General features: G+C 34.6%; 1 protein-coding gene across 1 annotated transcript in view; it reads left to right on the top strand.

Annotated features, from left to right (window-relative positions):
* The window catches only part of LOC118745042 (calcium/calmodulin-dependent protein kinase type 1-like), a 181,767-nt gene that overhangs the window by 74,864 nt on the left and 79,654 nt on the right, over positions 1 to 27,249 (top strand). Inside the window, exons 3-4 of the mRNA XM_036478578.1 lie at positions 6,293 to 6,325; positions 20,647 to 20,721. Of these exons, the coding sequence (XP_036334471.1) occupies positions 6,293 to 6,325; positions 20,647 to 20,721 (108 nt within the window). The remainder of the gene's footprint in view (positions 1 to 6,292; positions 6,326 to 20,646; positions 20,722 to 27,249) is intronic.

Genomic DNA, 27,249 nt, shown 5'->3' with positions numbered 1-27,249 from the left:
TTCGTGCAACAAAAAGAGTTGTTGTGTTGTGCCATTCAATATCAAACAAAATTTAATGTGGTTAAGTACGCTTTTTTATTAAGTTGAAAAAACTACATATTTCGCCAGCCAAAAAGTGTATAAATAAATATATAGCATGTTGCTATAAGATTTATTTATAAAAACGGTATACGCTTCTGGCCTTATTCATAAAAAATAAAATAGATTTAACACAGTAACATTAAAAAAAATCGATTTGGTTACTTTTTAAGAATTTTGGTGTAACATTTAACTTAACTTTTGTGCACCCATCTCTTTTTCTGTTTATTATTCTCAAATGTTTCTTTTCCTTAATACTCATTTGACTGAGTTTCAATTACACCCAGTAAAAATCATGATAAAAACATTAGAAGTTAAAGGAGTCTCTCAATTCGTCGGCCATGATTTTTTTCTGACGTTTGCAAACATTTAAAATCATATAAAATTGAAAATAAAAAAATGAAATTGTTCACATTTGTTGTTGTTTGAGATTCAAAATGAGAATGTGTGTGTGAGCTTGAGTTCAAATTTTTAAGTTATATTGCTGGCAAACGTCGAGACTGTCTCTCAATGATTTTACCTTGTAATGTTTTTATCATGGTAAAAATCAAAATATTTTATAAGAAATTTGTTCACCGTTTTACAACGGCATTTAAAGCTTTTTTTGTTCAAATTGAAAATATTTCCTCCTTCGCACACTTCTCTCATGCTTTTTTATCGTAGTTATTATTCTGGTGACATCTAAATTGCCATACATTTTATGTCGTTGCCAATATATTGTTTTCCGGCGTTTCATCTGTGAACTTTTATAACTACATTCATAAAAATATTACTAATTTTGTTTTATAATTTAGTTCTATCTTGCTATTGCTGAATATCAAAAAGGAATTAATAAATAATAAAAACTTAGTTACAATTTTAGTGAATGGTTCTTTCAAATAATAGTATTTTGTGGTTGAAATGACTTGATCGGCGGCAGGAACTAATCAACTTTGTTGCCAAAACCAAAGCAGACGGGAAGGAAAAATAGTTGTTCATTAACGATTTGTGCGAAATATCGTTCTTGAAAAGCGCTACTGCTCACTTAATTTGTGAAAATTAAATTTTTGGATTTAATTGTTATATGTTTCTTCATTTTGGTAAATTTCCACATCATCACAGGAGCTGGCTGTCAAACCGAAACCAAAACAGATACCAGAACATTCCGGGCGCAATCTTCTTTTCTATGATTATTGTACTGCTACTTTGAATTTCTCAATTTTGACAATTCTGATCTAAAAGTAAACGAAACCCCAGAAACTTTAAATGCGCTGAAATTCACTAATACCCACTTCCGCAAAAATCACCTTTTTTCCTATTTTCCTTGTTAAAAGTTATTGTAAATCATATATTTTTTTCACCTTATTCATAAAAAAATAAAAATTTTAAAAAGCTTTTTAAATTGCCGCTTACAAACATTTTCCAATTTATAAACCTTTTTTTAAGCTACTTTATTTTTTATGAATAAGGCTATTAGAAATTAGCACAATTAAAACACGTTCCTTATTGAAAAATTTATTATTAAGAAAATTGGCTGTTCTCACATTTTCTTTCAACATCCAATTCAACTTTGTTTACTTTTTGTACAGCTATGTCATCATCGCCAGGACGGCGCAATCTTGTATTCTATCTTTCTTGTCAAATATGCATTATATCTAACTGTCATACTACTATTAATGGTAACCATGAATATTCATTAAAATCGTTTCAATTCGTTATAAAAGTAGTTTACATACTTCTAGTCTAAATATATTTTTTAATATAAACAAGTTTTTTTAATTCTAAATTAAATCAACAATCTCAAGACTTATAAAAAATGTGTCTTCAAAAAATACGTTCCAAAGCATCCCTGTTGATATCATAATTGGAACTCAAATTAGAATAGAAATTTTGATGCGAAAGATTTTCCGAGATATTCATCATACAAATTTATCATCTTACTTTTCCGTATGTCGCTCTAAAAAGAAATATATTTTAATTTATGTTTTCTTAAAAATAAATGCAAATTTAACTATTTTTTCCACCGGCAGGCACGAATATGGTATTCAAAACAGAAACAATGACAACGAATTTTACACACATTGTTGTATTTTAGCGCAAAACGATAAGTTTCACAAATATTTTAAATTATTGCCTGGAACATACACATTTATCGTTATTATTGGAAATCCAAGACTTGGCATGCATTTTTAATTGCTTATTTAATCATTTCAAATGAATAAAACCACATTTTTCTAAAATATTTCTCAATTTGCATCTTAAAGTTTTTTCTGAAACTTGAATGTAACTCTGTGCGGAGAATAAGAGAATTGAAAATCAGGTGATCTCAGCTGTTTTCAAATGTAAACAAACAAAATGGCGCTTTCCATACTTGTAAGCCTATACAATGCTGTAACCATGACACTGGTGATACACAAAACATTTAGATGACACTTGATTCTCGTCTCACTCTCTTCTGATAAGCGGTGCACCGATTGTTGGTGATTTTGTGTAGTGTTCTCACTCTCGAAACATCATAAAATACGAGCTTTATGGCAAATAGCGGATAAATTTCCCAATTGAAATAACTTAGTACTACGAAATGATTAAAGAGTATCCGAAAAATTTACTGTGTAGCAGCACTAAAATCGTGATGGATTATTTCAAAATTTATATTTAATTAATAGGGAATTCAAAACCTCTCCAGCTCATCATACCCAAGGTTTTTACGTAATGATATTAGCTCAAAATTAGCCAAAAATTTATGACTTCAATGCCTTAATCTATTTATCTTCAACTGACCCTAACTCAGTAAATAAACTCCGTGGAAAAAAATGCGCTCAAATATTTTTGGTTTGCTTTGCACCAAGGAATAAGTGTGCCAAGTATTTGTATGCAGTTTTGAATCACCCTTTATATAAAGGAATTAACTTAAATTTTCTGAGTTTTCTAAATGAGTTTATAAAAAAATAATTTTGAAGAATTTTTGATTGTTAATCTACTTCGGCTTCCAGTGTACGATTTTCGAAAGGACGACAAAAATCATAACTTTAATGGATATAAAATCATGAATTTTCGCATAGATCACTTTCACAAATAAAGGAAGACTTAAGCACAAAATTTTACAAATTCCCCCGCTACTATAAGGTTTGATATATTTTATGTCCGAGTAAAGTAGTACGTATGATTTCACAAAAGAAACTTACATTAAAAGATATCATAAACTTAGATAAATTCCTTTTTTTTATAAAAAGAAATTTATCCCAAATCAGTTTCATCCTCATTAGATTTAATATTTACTAGATCAGTTCAGCCATTTTACAATATCAGAAGTAATAGCTCCGCGCTTCGTCTTTGGCGATTTTCTTAAACTATAAATGAAGGGATCAAATGAAATTAGCGTTTGTTGGCCCTATTTCTTGATTCTTAGGCTTCTTCTGATAGCTGGCCGATAGAAAGGATGCAATGATCAATTATAATCATATCAATAAACATATCTACAATAACCCCATTTCTGATGAAAATTTCTACTCAATAATAGTTTTTCTCTGGTGAACTTTGTATTTATTTTCCGAGCCTCTTACTTGGAATAATTTGATTTCCAGCCTATACACCCCGAAAAAACTCTAATAAAAATATTTATCTCAACAAAGATTTGGTTATAGTTACTTTAGCTTGTTGTAGTTACAAAATCGTGTGTTAAGAGAAATATATTTTGCTGACTTTTTTCTGGGTGAATGCTATATGCAACAAACATTCCATAAACCGTATCCAAGAGTTTAACGGTGACAAGCCAAACTCTAAAAATCCAGCTTCGAGTGCTGTCTGATAAAACTGAAGTTTTGTTCATTTTTGTTGGTTTGGCTCCACACAAATAACATTGAATTGTTCACTGAGAAAGGAGTTTAGTTACAACAAGTAAATATGTTTCTCTCAATACGTGATTTGTTTATGTTTAGTTACACGATTTGATTACATTTATCAACTTTTATCTGAGTGTATTTGGATAGAGCTGTATACAGCTTTTTGTCAATCATACATAAAATAAGTTTTAAATTAACATAAATAGGAGGTTGAACATCATCTACTAATATATTCACTTTTGTTGGACGAAGCTCTGCTACCTCACTTTTTATCAAATCAGTGGTTTCTTTAGCGTCAATGGCGGGAAGAACTCTCTCTTTTCACATTAGGGGTATTCCTGAAATCTTGCAAAGCCGATGCACGTTGCATGGAATGCATAGCTTGCAAAGACACAACAACAAAATAGATGGGAAACTACATCTCCTAATGCTGCAAAATATGCAATGTCTAAACCCATGCATATATTTTGCAAAAAAGCGTAGCAAGATAAATGCGACCCTGTGCGAGCTGTTTTGTTTTTGAAACTGCCACATATTCTCTCATTCCTCTCATTTCGCTCACTTAATTGTTTTGCTGTATCTTCTTATTGTATTTCACACAGACTTTTGCTGCTTGCTCTCTATGCATGCTACAATTTTGAAATGGGGTGCTCTTGCTCTTGCAAATTTGGAATAGAATTTTTACATTTCGTGCAATCCGTGTAATGTGCAAGACTTCAACAAAACTACTATTATTTATATATATACATTTGAATTGGAGCAAGGGAAATACTAAACATTCCTCAGACTATTTTCGCTTATAACCGCTTTGGTTTGCTCCATCACATCCCGATTTAAATAATATTTGCATTTCATTACAACATCAACCTTAATATCGTATGATCTATCCACGACCGCAAACTTATTTCAGCAAACGATTCCGTTGGCGGCCGCTGTGGTGTAGTGGTAAGCAGTATCGTAAAGCAATATCGAAAAAAATTTAGAAAAACAGGTTTTTTCTTAACAGCGGTCGCCCCTCGGCAGGCAATGGCAAACCTCCGAGTATATTTCTGCCATGAAAAACAGCTTTTCATAATCGCCGTTCGGAGTCGGCGTAAAACTGCATGTCCCTTCACTTCGTGTGACAACATCAAGGCGCACGCCAAAAATCGGAGGAGAAGCTCGGCCAAACACTAACATATGTGTAAGCGCCAGTCTATTATTATTATTATTAAACGATTCCGTTACTGCTATATTTTTACGATAGAATAAGTGAGTCCCAAACACTGTCATATGAAAGATATAAAAAATTTGAATGTACATGGCTGGAATTCAGCTTAATTAATCTATATTTGTTTGTAGATAAATCTAAATCCAAAATTATCGCTAATGTTTCATCCGGCGAAAGACCTTCGTCCTTATTACTTTCTGCTCCGTACTTTTTAATAGCAGCGCCCATTTTTGAGAAGCCAAAGCAAGGTCTTTTACTATTCATGCTAAGCTTCCCTTCCCGGACAAAAGCATTTGCGTTTCAGCGGCTAATAGTAACTGGCTGCTGTTTTCTGTGAATTCCTTGTACATATAAACAAAAACTTGGCCGCATATTTAGTAATTCTTTGTGTAATAGGGAATCCAGATTAAAAAGGAATAAAAAATAAAACAATGTTTGTCGTGTCAAGTTTAAAGATCGAACACTGTGCGGCATTAGAAAACCGCCGTTCCGTGGGTCCTGATGTGTCAATCAAGTGGGAATATTTGAGGGAAAGCAAGTAAATGTTTGAATGAACTTCTTTCATTTCCTCCCTTGCCTCAACAGTGATCCGTTTAAACCCTAATGGTCTTATTCATAAAAAATAAAGAAGGTTTAAAAAGCTTTATAAAATGACGTTTTCATACATTTTTCAATTTATAAACCTTATGTAAAGCTACTTTATTTTTTATGAATAAGGCTATAAAACTTTACAATTCAAATAGAAAATTCATAATATATAATCATTCCTCCATCGTCTTTGTATGCAGTTATTTACTCGTACGGAACCTGTGATGCGGATATACATTGTTGTCAGTAGTGTGACTTTAAGGAATTGTAGGGTTGTTTCACTCACAAACCAAGTCACCATTTTGGTACATTTTTAAATGAGCTTTTTGAAATAAAATACCGGATTGATGCTATTCATTTGATTAATCTTGCCATCCCTACCTATTTCTAATGCCCGCAATCCTGTGGGCGAAATTTAGTATAAATTCTTGGAACCCCTTAAGATTTTTGTTGTTCAAGTTATTAATAGTTTCTCTATTTTCTTGATAACAATTGTTTATTTTTGTGTTGTTGTTTTAAGCTGCACATTTTCTTAGGGAATGTCTTATTATTTTTTCGAATTCTTCTTTTTCACTTCCTTTTTTTCTTTCTATAGGTTCAGTGCCAATGATCCCGATAACGGAGCGCGGTGAGTTTAAATATTTAAGGAGAGAGAGAGGGGTATAAAATTAAAAAAAAAAAAAAAAAACATCAACTCCATGTTGTAACCCTTTACTAATGTCGATTAAATCTTTGGTCGTATTTTAACGTTAAACTGATTCGGCAAAAATTTGAGATCAAAATATATGCTAGTACATCGATCCCACATAAATTTCCCTAATAAAAATTTGTCTACCTTTGATGATCAGCTCTCGCTCTCGTTTTCGTCAGCATGGTCTGACTATATAATAAATAAAGAAAACGTTTATGATGCTACCATATAGACTAACCCTTATCCAAAAGTGTAAGTGTAATAGGGTAAGTAGCATCTACATACATATACCATTTTTTGAAGTGGGTTAGAGTTTACGTTTCTTGTCCCTGAGAGACCCGTGCTCTATCATCGATGGTGGTAACAAAATTCAATGATGTCAGCATGTTTTGTACTATTGGGTTATTTACAACGGTGTCGTATGATTGTAGGTCGTAAACTTCAAAAGGTTAAACAAATGTTTTGAAAATATGAAATCATAACCTACTAATTTTTAATAGTGTGAATTCATAATTTGGCTTTAATGGTACCTTGCGAATCTTCTAAATATGTTTTTAGCCGTTTAAAGCTTCGACATACAACAATACGACACTTACGACAGCGTTGTGAATACCCCAAATTTAGTTTTCACGTGTTATATTTTTAGGGAACCAAAGATCTGTGTATAGCTTTTCCATTGTGTTTTTTCTCAATTAGGTGGAGTTAAGCACACTTATCTGGATATCCATGGGTAATAGCGCGATTTTTGTGTCGCTAACTCAAAGCGCCATCACAGCGCAGTGTACTGATTTGCACGAATTTAATTGCAAGGAATGTAGTAAAATCCACGATATTCTCATCATCCTTTAGTAAAAGCTTTAAATTTGTCAATATGATTTTCTGTGTCATTCTCATCACTCAAAAGCAAAAACAAAATACATGTAATTTTTCTGTGAATTTGCCTTATGCTCGAAACACATTGAAAACGACGGCCTACGGACCACATCTGTCAAATTATTTTAACACGTACTCTTATGTAGATAATTATTTTGGCGGCAACAGAGCTACACCCCAATTGTGTCTGTGGCCAGATTAGATCTATTTATAATTTTCTAGTGACAGACGCATGATGTCGCTGCCGCGTTCAAATGTATGTCGCCATCAACAAATCGTTTATATAATGAAGCTACAAAAATGTAACGCTGTGGGCTGTTGCCGATGACGCTAGCGCTTTCTCTATACTGCTGTGGGCGTGACAACTCCGGCTACGGTTTCAACGCAACTGCGCAGCGCAGCACAGTGTTACCCATGTTTTACCCATATCTTGATGTTTTTTGCAGTAGAACTTCTATTCTTCTTCTTCTTAATTGGCGCTGTAACCACCTAAGCGATTTTGACTGAGTTCAACAAAGCACGCCAGTCGTTTCTTTTCTGTGCCAACTGACGCCAATTGGAAATGCCAAGTGAAGCCAAGTCCTTCTCCACCTGGTCTTTCCATCTCAGTGGGGGCGTCCCTCTCCCTCTGCTACCACCAGCGGGTTCCGAGTTGAATACTTTCAGAGCTGGAGCGTCGGTGTCCATCCATGTCGTTGTAAATCTCATACAGCTCATCATTCCATCGTCTGCGGTACTCGCCGTCTTCAACACGTAAATGCCCGAACTTGTATTGCTTATAACTAAATAGCTCACAAAATTCACTGTAAGTAAATAGACCACAAAAGTCAGTGTTAACTGTCTAAATCAGTGATGGGCACACTAACACTTTCACATTTTGAGCATGTGTTGGTGCCTTTTGCCGAGAGCGAATGATTCGGTCATTCAGTCGTTTTCTTAAGTTGAAACGAGGAGGTTGTGCGGATGGATAACTAGATATGAAACTCTCCATTTCGCTTTGAGAATACCCCTAAACTCGTTTTACGACTTGGCAGCACAGAAAGTTCAGGGGGCGATGAACAGCTTCAGGGGATTAACTTCACATGCATTTACTTACATTCACTTTTACTCGTTATTTAAGAATTTTATAACATGCAACCGCAACCCAAGTATCAAAATTTTTTGATTTTCGAGTGTTGTACTTAATAAAAGAAAATCTCCTACAATTTCTTAATAAATGCCCATACATGTATTCCGTAGCAGTGGCACTATTGGAAGATGTTATATAAAATGAACCTTTTGACAGCGCTCTCACGATCAAAAGAGTTTCGTATCAAATTATCCATAGGTGGGCGCGCACCATTCTGGAATTTCTTGAAGCAAGCAAAACTAATTTTCGACAAAAACAGCGCGCTGTGAAGCGTGCAAACAACGCAACCAGTGTTGTCACACGTGGGCCTTTCCTACCAAAACTGGTAGGTTTTTTTCCATTTGGTAGGTTGGTAGGCTGGATTGGATTTTAGTAGGTTCCGTGACAATGAGTAATAGTTGTTTTCGGAAAATAGAAAATATGTATCTCCAAACATTTTAGCAACAATTTTAACACGAATACTTCACCGGTGCGTTCGTATAACGACATGATTCCAAAGTACAAACGTATACCCTAATTCTTGCCAATATACAACATGAACATCCATATACATATACTTTACGGCGTACTTATGCCAAGATTCCAGAAAAGTTTTCCAGTGGGCTCGTACCCAACCATATTCCAGGTCTTCGCAGTCTGTGTTCGCGAATGTCATCATATAAGGCAAATGAGGCCAGAATAAATATTATGTCGGATACTCAGGGATCGTTAAAGGCCTTAGACTCTTTTAAAACGACATCAAGGCTTGTGAACTTTTGAGCCTCCTGGGAGCTCACAATAGCGTAACGCAGTGGTGGGTTCCGGGACATGAAGAGTTTGAACGCAACGAAAGGCCTGACTGTTTCGCAAGGCGTTGAGACTAAACGCACTTGCATGGTCCCGAGCTATTCTGTGGTACATCTAAAGGATACACTGCAAAACTACTAGCTGGGAATAATCTCAGATTGCTGCCCACTGGCGGAAGTCAAAGGGAATAAGACAATCAAAGAGTTTCATAACTCCTTCCAGAAGGGCCTCCGAAAGACTCCTTGAACTTAGAACTCTTAATGGCTACCTGACAGCACACTGCAAGTTAATGTACCATTTGAATTAGATGGGTCTTTCTGTAGAGACGGACTCTAGGTTTTGTGGACTGGTGGAGGAGACCCCATAGTATAATCTGTGTACCTGCCCATGAAGCATGAATCGTAGACTGATACACCTTAGAGAACAATTGTCTTCTCCATCTAAAATTTGGAACATCGCACCGTCCAAAGTTCTTAGCGGTGGTGTTTTGATGGCGAAAATGACGAGTGAAAAAATTTACGAAGAAAGACACTTGAAAAAACTTCTCTCTTCAACATAATTCCCAAAAAAAATTTTTGTTATGGTAGGAAATTTTGGTAGAATAAAAAATTTGTCTGTGGCAACACTGAACGCAACCTGCCTCGCTAACAGCTTATGCCAGACTGATTCATAGGTTGAATTTTTGTTTTTTTGTTCGGCAATATAATAGGTTTGTTCCACACGCTTTCCGGCCCTTTTCGGTAATTAGAGCGTAAAAATAATTTACTCTCACAAGTGTCAAAAATGTGTCAACCCGTGCCAAAGGTGCCCAGAGCGTGAGGAACGCATAAAACCACCTTTCGTCCCCGGTATCAACAAATCAGTTCTAAACAATGATTTTATGTGTATTTATCTTATATAGCTAATGAAATTAGCAAATACCTACATTTCTGAACCTTTAGTGCTATTTTCCATTTTTGTATTTTACAAAATTTGCTATCGGATGTAAACAAGCTGTTATTTCAAATTGACTTCTTGAACATTTCTGCCCGGAAAAAAAGTCCGGGCTATTTCGGGCACGAAGAAGACACATTTACGAAAGTATTCGCTCTCTATTACCCATTTTTCTAGCGTGAGTAACGCTTTCTGGGCTGATTTCGGCACCCGCGGGCTCGTGTGGAACAAACCTAATATGGGAGTTTTAAAGCAAAGCCTAATCTCTGAACAATCAATTGTATAGGAGCTATGTGTTGTAGTGGTCCGATCTTGTCAATGCCGACAAATGGTAAATTATAAAAGCAATGATGTATTTATAATAGATGGCACTAGTGAACCCACATGGCGTCAAAACGCCAGCGTTTAATTAAATTTTTTAAACAGGTGAAACTCTATTGAAAAACCTCACAACAATATTCCTAATAACTAATCTAAACCATTTCTCAGTGAGAGAGGTCTCGCATGGGGTCGGTTTTCATTTCATCAAATTTCAAATCTCCCTGTAACTTAAAAAATAAAACCTGTGCACATCTATCTAGAATCCTAGTTCTTTTATTTGACTTCTCATTTTGGTAATTCGAAATAACGGTGCAGATGATGACCTTAAAAAAATAGATGGCAACTCTAATTAAAAATATTATCAGCATATAGTTTTCTTAAAACTCTTTCGTTTGACACTAATATTTCGATATTGCATATATGTATCTTTCGTATAAGTAAAACAAATTCGACTTTTCAAACAGGTGGCAACCCCTTTAAAAGTATTTTCAAACTAAAATTTTTCGCCTGGCATTGTTACACATATTTCAATTAACTGATGAATTAAGTTGAATTGAATTTTTTTTAAGCACATGGCAACTCTCCTAAATACAGTTTAGAAATAAATTATTTTCAAACCCATTTCGATTGATACCCGTCTTTTGACAATCCATTTAACTTATTAAATAATTTGAGCTTAATTTTTTCAAAAAAAAAAAAAACCAAATGTTCAGCTTAAAGATTTCTTAACACTCGTTCTTTTGATAACCCTATTTTAAAATTTCATGTAACTTATGTATAATTAAACGAAATACCACTTTCGAAACAGGCGGCAACCACCTTAAAACTTATTTTCTAACTAAAATTTCATATAACTGATGAATTAAGTGGAAATTTATTTTTGAACACGTGGCTATCCTCCTCAATTTCCAAATTCCATTTATAACCATCGGTTAGTAACTCATTTAACTTATTAAATAATTTTAGTTTAGCCATTTAAACTGGGGCAACCCTCAAACACATCAAAAATGTTCTAATTGTCAAATTAAGTATTTCTTGAAGCTCTTTCATTTGACATCCATCGTTAATATTTCATATAGGTGGCAACCCTATTCAAAATATTTTTAAACTGCTACCTTCTTAAACCTCTTTTGCATGACACCCATACAGCGATACCTTATTCACTTACCAAATTCCTTTAATTAAAATTAAATTACATTTTTTAACATGTGACAACCCTCCTATACGTAGTTAAGTTATAAAGCCTTTTCAAAACCATTTCGATTGATACCCATATTTAATAATTGATTTAACATTTTAGTTAATTTGAGCTTAATTTCTTAACAGGTGGCAACTTTTTTCGAAAAAGTAAAACCTTCTTGAACAACCACACCCTAAGCCCAAACGGTGTGGATGTGATGGCATTGATTATTAAATTATTTGAATGCAATTTTTTATCAGGTGGCGACTCTTTTCGAAAAAATAAAATCGAACGAACGGTGCAGATCTTTTAGGCTGCACAAAAATGCCTTCGCGCATTATATATAATAGATAATTTGGATTTAACTTTTTACACAGGTGGCAACCCTCCTCAAACTCACCAAATATATTCTCAATGTGCAAACTAAGATTTCGTAACACTATTTTGTTTTATATCGATAATTGAATTAAATTGGACTTTTCGAAAAGGTGGCAACCCTATTAAAAATATGTTCAAATCTTCTTAAATCTCTTTCGTCTGACACCCATATTGTTATACCTATTTTAATTACCCCATTGCCTTAATTCAAATTGAATTGGATTGTTTAAACAGTTGGCAACACTCCTACACGCATCGATAATTTAATTAAATTAGACTTTTCGAACAGGTGGCAACCCTATTAAAAATATGTTCAAATCTTCTTAAATCTCATTCGTCTGACACCCATATTGTTATACCTATTTTAATTACCCCATTGCCTTAATTCAAATTGAATTTGATTGTTTAAACAGTTTGCAACACTCCTACACGCAGTTAAGAAATAAAGTATTTTCAAAACTACTGCGATTGGTACCCAATTAGCAAATATTGATTTAACTATTTAAATAATTTGAACTTAATTTTGAAACAGGTGGCAGCCCTCTTCAAACACTTTAAAAATATTCTAAACGTTCCAACTAAATATCTCTTAAGATTCATTCGCTTGACGTCCATATTTTTATACTTCATATAAATTAGACTTTTCGCACAGGTGGCAACCCTCTTCAAAATGTTTACAAACTACTACATACTCAACCTTTACCGTCTGGCACAAATACATATTTCTATTACCTAATTCCCCCAATTCAAATTGAATTTAATTTTTTTAACAGGTGGCAATCCTCATAAAGTTAAGTTAAGAAACAAACATTTTCAAAATTAGTTCCATTTATGCTCAATTTGTATTAATTTGTTTAGCTTTTAAAATAATTTGAACTTAATTTTTTAAATGGTGGCAACTCTTTTCGAAAAAGTTAAACCTTATTGCACACCTACAGCCAAAGCCCTTTGATTTGGCACCTCACTTTTGAAAATCGAACAAACAGTGTGGATCTGATGACATTGATTATTAAATTATTTGAATGCAATTTTTTATCACGTGGCAACTCCTTTCGAAAAAATAAAGCTTTATTGCACATCTACAGGCCAAGCGCTTTAATTTTGCACCCCATTTTTGAAAATCGAGCGACCGGTGCAGATCTTTTATGCGGAACAAAAAATGCCTTCGCGTATTATTTTGGACTGAATTTCTTAACAGGTGGCAACTTTTTTCGAAAAGGTAAAACCTTTCTGAACATCCACACTCTAAGCCCTTTAATTTGGTACCTCACTTTTGAAAATCAAACGGACGGTGCGGATCTGAGGGCATTGATTAGCAAATAACTTGAGTTTAATTATTTAACAGGTGGCAACTCTTTTCGAAAAAATAAAACCTTATTGCACATCTACAGGCCAAGCGCTTTTATTTGACACCTCAATTTTGAAAATCGAGCGAACGGTGCAGATGTTTTAGGCTGTACAAAAAATGCCTTCGCGTATTATATGTATATAATAGATTTCATCTCTTTGAAAGGTATAAAAATATGCTAAGGAGTGTAATGCCATTATTAAAAAATAAAATAAAAAAAAACTGTTTAATATACCACGCTTTTATAAATGCACTAAAAAGTAGAAAATAATATTTCTCGGTCCGATAGAATTTGTTTTGCTAACTTATGATTTTGAAATTTTAGCAAAGGTCATTATAAACAATTTTTGAGATTGAAAACGAAAAACGTGGAGCGCATGCAGTACAAAGCATTAGATTTCATTGACAATAGTCAAACTACATAACATAGACCTAAAATTTCTACAGCGAAAGTACAAATATGAGATCGATATTAAGCGATAGTTATTCATATACCCACATACATACATATATTACTTTTCATATCAATTCAAGTCTATTACATGCGCCCCACGCTTTTCATTTTCAATCTCATAAATTGTTTATAATGACTTTTGCTAAAATTTCAAAATCAAATGCTATCAAAACAAATTCTATGGGACTCAAAAATATTATTTTCTACTTCCATTTATAAAAGCGTGGTATATTAAAGTTTTTTTATCTTATTTATTTTTTTCCTTTTAACTAGTTTCGGGCCAGTCCCAAACTGATGTCCAACTTGTTCCTGACTGGCCTCAGACGGGTTACCAACTGTACCCCAAAGACTAGTTATCAACTGGACGTAAACTGCTTACCAACTGGGTCCTAAACTGGTTACCAACTTGGTCTCCGTACCCCAAGTGGTTCCCAAGTCGAATCACCCACTGAGACAAACACCATGTGTTCTTGTGTCTCTGTCTAGCCCTTCGAAAGTTTTTGCTGGGCTATGATTTACATCTTCGCAAATTTTAAGCCTACCGGAACCAAAGATGTATACACATCAATAATTCAACGAAATTCTGATACATAAGCATTGTATTTTATCAGACTTTATTGGGGTATTCACAACGGTGTCGTAAGTGGTCTATTGTTGTACGTCGTAAACTTTAAACCCCTAAAAATATATTAACTGGGTTCGCAAAGTGCCATCAAAGTCAATGGTTGTGGTTTAAATTCTCTGAACATTTATTTTAGTTGTTAAAGTTTACGACATACAACAGTACGACACTTACGACACCGTTGTGAATCCCTCATATTTTATACTCTTTCAACATACGCACATGCATATATGAATGTACATTAGGGTGGTACAAGAATGCATGTGAAAAAGTAAAGTCGGATTTTTATGCTCCCACCCCTAGGATTGTTCTTTACCGAAAAAATATACCACTATTTTGAAATCAAAAAATATTTAGAGGTCGCTCAAAGCGTCCAAACTTTTCCATGTATTTTATATGCATGGGGAAAAGCAACTTTTCGTAGAAATGGTATAGAATTCTTAAAAATCAATATTTTTTATCGGAAAACTCTGTTTATCTGCAGGAGATTCCCAATAATAATACCCAATTGTTTATTTAACCATTTTTTCCTCGCAATTATAATTTATATGTCCGCCATAAACCCACAAAAACCCCGAAAAATGCAATTGGGGGACCAATAAAAAATTGTTAGTATTAAAAAATGGTTAATTAAACAATTGGATATTATTATTGAAAGTCTCCGATCGAAAAATATTTATTTTCAAGAATTCTATACCATTACTACGAAAAGCTGTTTTCCCCATATAAAAATACATGGACAACTTTGAGCGCTTCGAGCGATCTCTAAATATTATTTGATTTCAAAATACAAAAAGAGGGGTATAGTTTTTTCCATATAGAACAATCCTATTGTCACCCCATACATTACAATTCTGACTTTACTGTTTTGTACATAATTCGATATGATATCTACCGACGAGGTTGATGTCTAGACTTTTTATAGGAACTTCGCTGTAGTACCTTTGCTATAACACTGTACAGCACTCGGCTGGGTGTTGGACCAAACCAAAAAAAGTAATTTCTCCGTTTTTCGGAGTTAGCCTCCGAAATCGAGATATGGGCCTTCGAAATTCGAAATTGGACCTTTGGTAAAAAATTATTTTAAACTATTACATGTAAAAAGCAAAAAAAGTAAAAATACATAGGTGGTCCGCCTTTTGATCTTATTTGTATGGTATATAATTTTTTTGTGAAAACTTATATTACAGGTGCTATAACGGGTCAAAGGTCAGATCTTCGAAAAGTTAAAAACTTAATATTTCAGAAAATTTAACTGGTTTTAAAAAATTCATATCGTTGTAAAGATGATTTACCCCCTTTCTTCCTATATGCATATTTGTGAATAAAAATTTGAGAAAAGAGGAAAAAATAACTTTTTTTATCAAAAAAATTTTAAACAAAAAAATTACTCACCGATTTTTAAAAAACTGGCATACTAATTAGTAATACAATTGATTACCGTATTTAAATAAAACAAGTATTTATTAGTGTTTTAAGCATTAATTCACCTCTCTCATAATCGCCTTTACAGCGGTATAAATTTAAAAAAAAAAAAGTTATTTTTTCCTTTAAATGTGGTTTTTTCAAATTTTTATATACGAAGTATACAAATATGCATTTCAGAAGAAAGGGGTTTAATCGCCTTTACAGCGATACCAATTTTTTACAAATCGGTTAGTATTTTTTTTGTCTAAAATATTTTTTTTTATAAATAAAAAACGGTATTTTTTCCTTTAAATGTGTTTTTTTATTCTTATATACGAAGTATACAAATATGCATATCAAAAGAAAGGGGGTTTAATCGCCTTTATAACGATTTCAGCCTTTTAAAAATCGGTTAGTAATTTTTTTGTTTAAAATTTTTTTTATGAAAAAATTTATTTTTTCTTTAAATATGTTTTTTCTCAAATTTATATAAACGAAGTATACAAATATGCATTCAGAAGAAAGGGGGTTTAACCGTCTTTACAACGATAACAATTAAAAAAAAACTGTTAGTAATTTTTTTGTTTAAAATATTTTTTTTATAAAAAGGTATTTTTTCATTTAAATGTGTTTTTTCCAAAATTTATATGTACGAAGTATACAAATATGCGTATCGGAAGAAAGGGGGGTTTAATCACCTTTACAACGATAAAAATGTTCAAAATTGTTTGCAATATAAGGAATTTAATTTTTCGAAAGCCTGAACTTTGACCCCTTATAGCACCTGTAATATAAGTTTGCACAAAGTTTGCAAAGTTATATACGATTTAAATAAGAGCAAAAGGCGGACCACGTCCATATTTTTATTTTTTTAGCTGTTTACATACAATAGTTAAAAATAATTTTTTACCAAAGGTCCTATTTCGATCTTCAAAGGCCCATACCTCGATTTCGGAGGCCAACTTCGAAAAACGGAGAAATCACTGTTTTACCTATGACTCAGGCTCTTAAAAAAAATTGGTTTGGTCCAAGAAAAAAAGTTGATTTTGCCGTACAGTGTAATAGGTGCCTGGACAAACACCATTGTAAGTTGATAAAAGCGTTGTAAAATAAATATGTATGTTAATTAGAAATTTTACAGAAACTTATAGCTGCAAAAACAATTAATAGTTTTCCAAAATAGAACTAGGTATACGACTCTCTCGTTTTATCAAAATTATGCAAATCGATTCAATAGATTTTTGCATAATAATAAAATTGTATGTATTAAGTAGCATAGCTTCAATTAAGAAAGCATTTTAAATGCTTATATGTAATGTAACTCAAAATCGTATTTATGCTTGAATTTATTTAATTATCGAAATATATGAATTCCTCTGCAATAACGACGCAACTCAAAATTCAAAAAATCAAATCCCTTATTACTGTTCAGAGGCTCATGTCTCTAATCCTTGGCTTGGCTTAAAATTTCATACGTAGGTAGCTTTTTACTTAGATTAGCATATAGGATCCTTTTTTCCGCGAAGTGGACCAGAAACCGGTCTATTCGAAAAATCCGTTTTTTTTAAATTTGCTTGAATGTCTTTATAATTATTCTGTAGGTGTGTTTGTGAGTGAAATCCTCCTAAATGGTTGTACGGATTTTTTTTTGTGTGTTTGAGTTGGCCTCTGTATGGTTTAGTTTCACAATTCAATTCGCCAGTTGGCGCTGTAGTTGAGTTATTACTAAAAATCAAATTTATGATCCGATTTGGCTAATATTTTAAATATGTATTGGTAATGGTAAGAGCAATACTATTGCAAAAACGAGCTGCCAAGTGGCGCTGGAATCGAGTTATTACTAAAAAAAGCCAAGTGAGAAAAAGTGCCGTGAAGGTCAGATTAAATCGACCTGTTGCACCATTGAGTATATCGAACTCTACTGTGTTACGATTGGCGCAATGGATGTGATTTTCCATTATTATTATGCGTCCCAGCTTTTAAGGCATTTCGTGTGAAATAAGTATATGTATGTACTAGCAGACCCGGCGAACTTCGTCCCGCCCAAAATTTTTATATATTTTATTGAAACTTTTTGGTCCAAGATTTTCACCAACAATTCACGTTTACAATTTTCATATGCACATTCGTCTGCTAAGATTATGGTTTGGTGGTCATTTGCCGCTTTAAATAACCTAAGGAAAGTGTTATATCGTGAAGAAGTTCTTGAAATTCTCCAGTTGTGCGGCATTTTATAGCACGGTTATTCGCAAAGCGAAATAAATTTTTTCCTCTTCACCCACTGGCGGCAACAATGACCCGGTTCTATAGTGAATGTCCTAGAAGCTTTACAGTATAGTTGGTGGCAATTTCAAAATGGGTGCGAATCAATGTTCTACAGAAATGCAATATACATATACTTATTTCAGACGAAATACCTTAAAAGTTTGAACGCATAATAATATTGGAAAATCACATCCATTGGGAAATCGCAACGCAGGAGCGTTCGATATACCCTATGGTGCAACAGGTCGAATTAATCTGACCTTCACGGCCACTTTTCTCACTTGGCTATTTTTAGTAATAACTTGACTTCAGCACCACTTGGCAGCACGTTTTTGCAATAGTACTGCATACATATTAAAAATATTAGCCAAATCGGATCATAAATAAGATTTTTAGTAATAACTCAAATACAGCGCCAACTGTCGGATTAAATTGTGAAACTAAACCATCCAGAGACCCGCTCAAACACACAAAAAGTTTCGTTAAAATCCGTACAACCATTTAGGAGGATTTCACTCACAAACACACCTACAGAAGAATTAAAAAATACATTCAAAAATAGCTAAAGGTCGGTACGTTTGTAGGCCTCACACCCCCTTTTCAAATATCCCAAATTTTCTCCATGAGTATGGGCTTGATTTCAACTAAATACATATCTCCATACGAAGTTCCAGTACTGTACCATGCATACTTTCAGAGGTATTCAGTATAAAAATTCGATTTATATGGGAGGTGCCACGCCCCCCTTTCCAACAGCTGCCTCTTTCTTCATGAGTATGCGATTGATTTCGTATATCTCCATACCAAGTTCCAGAACTCTACCATGAACACTTCCAAAGATAGGCAGTATGAAAAGTTCGGTTTGTATGGAAGATGCCACGCCCCCTTTTTCAATAGTTCCAGTTTTTCTTCAAGAGTTGATTGCGTATATCTCCGTATCAAGTTCCAGAACTATACCACGAACGCTTCCAGAGATATGCAATATGAAAAGTTTGGTTTGTATGGAAGATGCCACGCCCCCCTTTTCCAATAGTTCCAATTTTTCTCCAAGAGTATGCGATTTATTTCGTGCATCTCCATACAAAGTTCCAGAACTCTACCAAAAAATTTCCAGAGCTATGCAATATGAAAAATTCGGTTTGTATGGGGGATTCCACACCCCTTTTTCAATAGCTTAAATTTTTCTCCAAGGGTATGCGATTGATTTCGTATATCTCCATACCAAGTTCCAGAACTCTACCATGCACACTTTCAGAGATATGTAGCATGAGAAATTCGGTTTGTATGGGAAGTGCCACGCCCCCTTTACATATAGATTTTTTTAGCCTAAAATCATCCTTGGGACACGTGCGGCAGGTGGCAGTTTCAAAAAAATCGGTTCAGCCGCTCTCGAGCCTTGCGAAAACTAAAAAACGGCTTTAAAAATATATATTAGTTAAGATTATTAAGATTTATTATATATTATAATTATATTTTGACAGTATCCGTTGTTTCTGATTGGCGCAAAAAAATCTTCGCCCCTTGATATGGTCGTTGCTCAAAGCTATTTATATTCGAAATTGCATGAAAATTGGAAAACAGGATCTATAAGCTTATCCAGGAAAAAAGCTACCTACGTACCGAATTTTAAGCAAATCGGACCGTAAATAAGATTTTTTCGAATAGATTGGTCCCTGGTTAACTTCTCGGAAAAAATGGATCATATATGCTAATATATGCTAAAAAAGCTACCTACGTACCGAATTTTAAGCAAATCGGACCGTAAATACGATTTTTTCGAATAGATCGGTCCCTGGACCACTTCCCGGAAAAAATGGATCATATATACTAATATATGCTAAAAAGCTACTTACGTACCAAATTTTAAGCAAATCGGACCGTAATTAGATTTTTTCGAATAGACCGTTCCTTGGTCCACCTACCCGAAAAAAGTAAAATTTTTTTAGCCTAAAACATGGTGGTTACTAAAAGCTATTTATGTACAAAATTTCATGAAAATCGGACCAGCCGTTCACGAGATTACCTGTTACAAAAAAAGGGACTTCTCTTTATATAATTAGTATATATATTGCATTTCTGTAGAACAATGATTCGCACCCATTTTGAAATTGCCACCAACTAAACTATAAAGCTTCTAAGACAGATTCACTATTGAACCGAGTCATTGTTGCCACCAGGGTGTGAAGAGGAAAATATTCTTCACATTTTTTATTTTTTTTGCGAATAACTGTGAAATGCTGCAGTTGGAGAATTTCAAGAACTTCTTCTCGGATATAACACTTTCTTTAGGTTATATAAAGCGGCAAATGACCACCAAACCATAATCTTAGCAGAGGAATGTGCCAATGAAAATCGTTAACGTGAATTGTTGGTGAAAATGTTGGACCAAAAAGTTCCAATAAAAAAAAAATAAAAACTTTGAGCGGGACGAAGTTCGCCGGGTCTGCTAGTCAGTAATAAAAATATAAGATACCATGCCTATTAAGTAATATATTTTTTTAAGCATAAACTAGCCTAGTAGCTACAAATATTTATCAGCGTGTTTATCATTTTACATTGTAGATTAACGCATCCAAATATCGTACAACTCTTGGAGACCTTTGAAGACAAGTCGAAAGTTTACTTGGTCATGGAATTGTAAGTAATAATTTTTTATATTAAAACATTTTATTTTTATTATACAAAACCTTACAGACAACTAAAAAGAAAAAAAATATTCAAGGTATTGGTAAGACATAAGTCTTGAGAAAGAATTGATCTTTAAAAGGCGAAGTCTGGATATATTTTTCTAGAGATGCCGTGTAGCTCGTTAAGTTCTCTTGTAATAAGAGCAAAATTTTAAATCACAGCACAGTGGTCTTTGAGGAATGTTAAAGCTTATCTGCTCAAGAAGGTCAGGACAATTGACGAGACCATAGACAATGTCGCAGATAAATGAATAAATAGTTTAAAATTGGTGAATATATTTTATAATTTATGTACTTTTTGTACAAAGTTTGAAATGCATTTATATGCAGTTTGTCATATGTAGAATGAGCTGGACTTTAAAAATTTCAAATATTAAATAAACAAAAGAAATGGTATAGACAAAACTGGCCAAAATAAGGCGTTTCTTATATTTCAGCCACTAGCATAATGAACATCTTTCAACCACAAAATTCATTTTTTGACTTTTTTTGCATCGTCGGTGCCCGTAGAAAGTGTTTTTTTTTTTTGAAATTTCAAGACCCTACCTCCTAATTTTATTCGTTTTTATGAGAAATATTATTGCCTCCCCCCGTGGGGGGAAATATGCATAAAAATTTGGCCAACAAATATTTTAAGATCTCAAATATTTAAGATCTCTTTTCAGAGATAGTAGTTGAGATATATAGGTTTAATTTAAGCCAGAAAGGTTCTTTCACCTTTTGTTTCTTTGCGAGAGCTTCTAAAATATTGCAAAAACTGCGATTTTTTGACACTTTGACCTCGTTTTTTTTTTCAAAATCTGGAGCTGATGGAAAATGCAAATGCTGATGCAAAAAAAACCTATCAAAAACAGCTTTAACATTTTCCGTACAAAAATGTGTTTATATTTTTGTTGGGCTGTGCTATCCATTAAAAAAATGGGCAAAAATTCAGATTTCCGTTTTTTCTACAGAAATGTGTCCTTATGTGGTCTATAACACCCTTCGCTTCCCTATTTATTTATAGTTTTGCAAAATAATTCAATTAATATCATCATGCATGTGCAGTAGACTGCGCCTTATTTTGCACCTTTGTTCTACAAAGCAAGACTCTCCCCAAAAAAGTGTAATTTGGTCATAAAAACATGACCTGCCAAAAATTTTTAAGCGGATAACGGAATTTTTCACAACGCGGTCAATATTTTGCCTATACATCAGTGGAATGTTAATATATTTTAATGGCACTTTATGGAGTTTTACCCCCGATGTCAAAAATAGCTAAACCTCCCCATCCTTTTAAGTTATTGAGGTTTTTTTGGGGAAAAGCCGTCAGGCCTTTCGAAAAATTCAATATGGCATCTAGACAAACCGTAAATTGGATTTTGCTTTACAAATTTTGTGCCACCGGAGAACCCAACACTAAAAGAGAAAAGTTCCCTATAACTTCCGCATTTGAATATGCCAGGGGTGGGCAAGGCCGAGGCCAAAAAGAGCTACATACAAATTCTAAATGCTACAAAGAGCAACAAAAAAAAACAACAAAAACAAACATTGTATTTTTAAGTAAAATTATTATTATAAATGAAAAACATTAATTTTATTATTATTCTAATGTACGTAAGATATGTAGATATTAAAGAAAATTCAAAGACCCCTCTGGCCAAATTCTCAAAATCTGGTTTTACGTCAGTTAAAGCCGTTCGTAACAGTTCTGTTAAATGTTGGCTAGTCAATTGCGAACGGTATTTTGACTTTACGAATTTCAATGTAAAGTACAAAACTCGCAGTTATACGTTGTACCAAAAATTTAAAATATACGGCACGCAGCTGCTTCCAACAGCGGATATTTTAAATTGCTACTTTTGCCGGAATTCAAACAATGGTAAAGCTTTATGTTGCATTTCCAGTGTCTTATCTTCTTTTAATTCCAAAAACTCCAATTCTTCTTCGATTTTCTTCAAAAGGAGTATTTCGGATATTTTAAATTCATCCTCAATTATGTTACATAAAAAGGGGTTTATGAAGTATGCAAACGTATATTTAAATAATTTCAAAGCGGCAAATCTTTTTTCAAAATCTGCTTTTGACTCATGTAGTTTTGCGACATATGGGTCCAATTTATCCTCTTTGACATATGCAATATTTTTTTCTAGCCATGGAAGATGGTGAAATATTCCTTTTTTGAGATCATGTACAAAAAGACGTAGTTTAGCTTCAAAACTTAAAATAATTTGCGACAAATCCAAAACATGTTTATCTTTTCCTTGCAGAGACAAATTCAAGTTTTGCAAATGTTCCATCATATCGGTTAAGAACAATAAGTCAGAAAGCCAATTTTCATTCTCCAATTAAGGGTAATGTTCCGATCTCAATTTGCGTATGTGTATATAAAAATAATAAAATAAAATAAACAACACAATAGAAAAGAATGTCCAGCAAAGAAATATGTATTTTAAAAAGTAAAAAGAGCCAAAATGTTCTAACCAAAGAGAAAGTATAAAGAGCCACACTTTAGTAAGTAAAGGGCATTTGCCTCAAAGAGCCGCGTTTGCCCACCGTTGGAATATGCTATGCATTTTTATCAAAAATTGTTGAAAAATTACGAAAACCATGACAATGCAAAATATTTTTTTTTACTTTTATTTCAACATATTTTGATTAAAAGGAAAATACTGATAAAAATAAAATATTTCACACAAACAACAGAAAATATAATCGATAATCGCATGAGGCTATTGCCTGAAAATTTTAAAATGCACTTAGTGGCATTGTGCTACTATTATAGCACGGCCCAGTAATCATAGTCAACTTATGTACAGTAGACTGCACTCCCCATACAAAAAACCATCGGTACTGTTTTTCAACTGGAATTATAAAATCTATTATATTTTAAGACTTCCACCAAGATATCTCGCAAAAATATTAAGATTTACGTGAGCTGGACCGATTTGAAAATACCTCAAAAAATTTACTAAACAGTTTAAGCTCAAAAAGTTTGCATAAAAATATTTAACAAAAAATTTCTACGGCATCATAATGAGATTTTTGATGCTGTTTTTGAACTTTTTAAACATGAATAACTCAGCCAAACCCTTACCAATTTAGACTTATGAGGTATCATGGGTAAGATATTTTCTCACCCTTTTAATTTCTTTGCGAATAAGCTCTTTCAAAGTATGAAAGAGGAAGGTAAGATATTTGATAAGGAAAAATTTGGGACCTGAATGAGTTTTCCACTGATACCTCATAATTCTATATCGGTAAAGTTTTGGAGCAGTTATTCAAGTTTTTCTTACACAAATCTTTGAAAAAAGTTAAAATACAGCATCAAAAATCTCATTAATATGAGTCCGTTGATACATTTTTTTAATATTTTTATGTAGATTTTTTAAGCTTAAACTGGTTTGTCATCTGAGGGGATTTTTTCCAAAAAATCCTTTAAGAAACTATTTTTATTCATTAAAAACTCCATTTTTAGAGGTATTTTCAAACCGGCCCAGCTCACGTAAATCTTAATGTTTTTCCGAAATATTTTGGCAGAAGTCTTAAAATATACTAGGTTTGGTAATCCCACCGGAAAACCCGCAACTTTTTTGGGTAATGCAGTCTAATGCACAGAAGTCTCCTTCATACCCAAGGCGGGCAGGTCCTCTCATGCCAACCCTTAGGACTTCCGACCCATCAGTCTTACGTCTTTCCTTCTCAAAATTTTAGAGTGGATAGTGGATGATTATGTACGGGGCGTGATACCAACAAGTAGGCTCTCCCCAGCGTAGCATGGCTTTACGAAAGGAAAATCCACGAAGGGCGCCTTGCACTCGCTCGTCGGGTTGGTGGAAAAAAGTTTATTAGATAAAGAGTATGCTCTGGTTGCCTTTGCAGATATAGAAAGCGCATTCAACAATAGAAGAGCTTGGAGTTGACCAGAATGTAGCGGTGCTGATTGAGTCTATACTTGTCAGCAGGACGACAACCGCTAAGCTAGGAAACACCACAATAAGCAGAATGGTCTGTAGAGGCACTCCCCAGGGAAGGGTTCTCTCCCCTCTTCTCTGGAATTTGGCGGCGAACTCTCTGCTGGTGGCTCAAGAGAGGGGGGGTTGCCACGTCACAGCATACGCTGACGACCTGGAAATTGCCGTTAAAGGCAAATACCCAAAAACCCTAATGGAGATTCTGCGCTCTAACATGGCCACGCTTAGAAACTAGACAGAGAGTAGGGGACTCGGAATAAACCCCGAGGAAGCCGAAGCAATTACCTTTACAAGAAAACACAGGCTTCCCATAGTCTTGCCGCTAATCTTTATGGGTGCGGAGATATCCTTGAAGGAGAATGTTAAGTAACTAGGACTCATATTAGACAGGAAACTTACGTGGAAACCTAATATAGAGGAAAGAGTAAGGAAGGCCAAGGTTGCATTATACACTTGCAAACAAGCGGTCGGAATTAAGTGGGGGTTAACACCTCGTATTACACATTTGCTGTACACCTAAATGGTCAGGCCAATACTCTTATATGGAATACTTGTATGGTGGCCAGCAACTAAAAAGGCAAGTTACCTGAAACTATTGAGTAAGGTCCAAAGAACAGCGTTTCTATGCATTTCAGGTGCCTTAAGGATCACCCCAAATAAGGCGCTGGAGGTGATAACCAATTTGCCCGCAATAAACCTGGTAGGAAAATACGCGGCCGCCGATTCAGCCCTCAGACTAAAAAGTATGGTGCTATGGAAGGATCGGCGGTTTGGTCACGCTTCCATACTTCACACTCTGGGTAGTTACAACCAAGAAGTTGACTACTCCGCTCCCAAACCAATCTTCGATAGGCTCGTTGGGACGAGCATCCCGTCAAGAAGAGAATGGCAAACACCAAGACCATGGAGACGGGGGGGAATTGAATTTTTACACAGATGATTCCAAGCTACACAATAGGGTTGGCTACGGAGTTTTCTCTAAGGAACTAGGACTGGAACTATCCGTCCGAATTCCGGACCACTGCTGGGTTTATCAGGCAGAAGTTTTAGCTATAAAGGAGGTGGCTGTGTACCTTAGTACGCATGCCGTAACGAAGACTACGATTCATATTTTCTCGGATAGCCAGGCGGCCATTAAATCAATGAACATAGTAATGCTGAGATCGAAGGTTGCCCAGGAATGCCTCGTAACTCTAAACGATATTAGCGCCGTGTCCACGGTCAGCCTCATTTGGGTTCCAGGACACAGAGACATTGAAGGAAACTGCAGGGCCGATGAGCTAGCCAGGAATGGTACCAATCTACCCCTATGTGCAAACAGGGGCACTATTGGAATACCCATGGCAACCTTCAAATTAGAACTTCGAAATAGCATGATCCAAGAGGCCAACAGGTCATGGCTAGAGGAGAGCATTTGTAGAACAACCAGGCTGCTTTGGCCGCAAATAGAAAAGAAAAAGAAGAAAGAGTTGCTGTGCCTCTCAAGAGAAGATATTGCGAAGGTCACGGCTTGTGTAACCGGTCATTGGCTATTTGGCAGGCACTCTTCAAGACTAGGAATTTTCTCCCACGAATATTGCAGAAGTTCTAGAGATGAGGAAGAGGAAGAAACCGTAGAGCACTTCTTCTGTAGTTACCCAGCTTTGGCCAAGAGGAGAGCAGGCTTTTAAGGCAGGCCCTTCTTTAGCTCTCTTACGGAATTATTACGCGTAGGAACCGATTCTACGCTTTATAAGAGCCTCAAATTGGTTCTCTGAAGAATAGTCACCGAGGTTCCCGTGTTCTGCAGTGGTATCACAATGGACCTTCAAAAGGTCTAAGAGAGTTGGTAACTTGAACTGACTACCACATCAACCTAACCTAACCTAACCTAGATTTTTATGCTAATATAAATTTCTGATTGCTGTTTATTTTGCCTTCAAGTTGTTGGTGGAACGTAGGTACGTATGTGACACTGTGATATCGCTTTGTCTCACTTGTTTTTCGACTTCGTTGTTTTGTTATGCTGGCTGTCCATTTCCCTTATTTTCTGTTTTAGTAAACTTTGTATTAGGTGGTGCGGGTAGTTGTTTTTAGTGAGAATTCTGTTTATTACTGCTTGTGTCTCTAAATTGTGCGTGGCTTATTGTTAGTATTTTATGGATAAGGTTTTTTGCTGTGTTTATAAGGATAAGGTTTTTGGTGCTTCACCAACATTCCGACACATTGATCTATTAAAATCATCCTGGAAAAGTGTGACGAGATTCAACCAAACACGAAAATATCGAAAAATAAGTGCCACAATATTTTGAATTTCTGTCTGAAAGAGAATAATTATTTGACATACAACGGAAACTTCTATGCCCAGAATTTTGGGATGCCGATGGGAAATTCCCTCTCGCCAACGATTGCTGACATAGTCATGGACAATTTATCGGACAATTCCTTTCCACATGCAAAGGGAGCGAAAACGAGTGCTGCAATAAGGTGTACATTGGCACAACGAAACGACCACTGGGAGTTCGCCTAGCTGAACACGAAGCCGA

This window comes from Rhagoletis pomonella, unplaced genomic scaffold (genome assembly GCF_013731165.1).
Source record: "Rhagoletis pomonella isolate Grant_MI unplaced genomic scaffold, Rhpom_1.0 Rhpom_scaffold_00008, whole genome shotgun sequence".
NCBI classification, from domain to species: domain Eukaryota; kingdom Metazoa; phylum Arthropoda; class Insecta; order Diptera; family Tephritidae; genus Rhagoletis; species Rhagoletis pomonella.
Note: the sequence above shows the minus strand (reverse complement) of the source record. Positions and strands in the feature narration are given on the sequence as shown.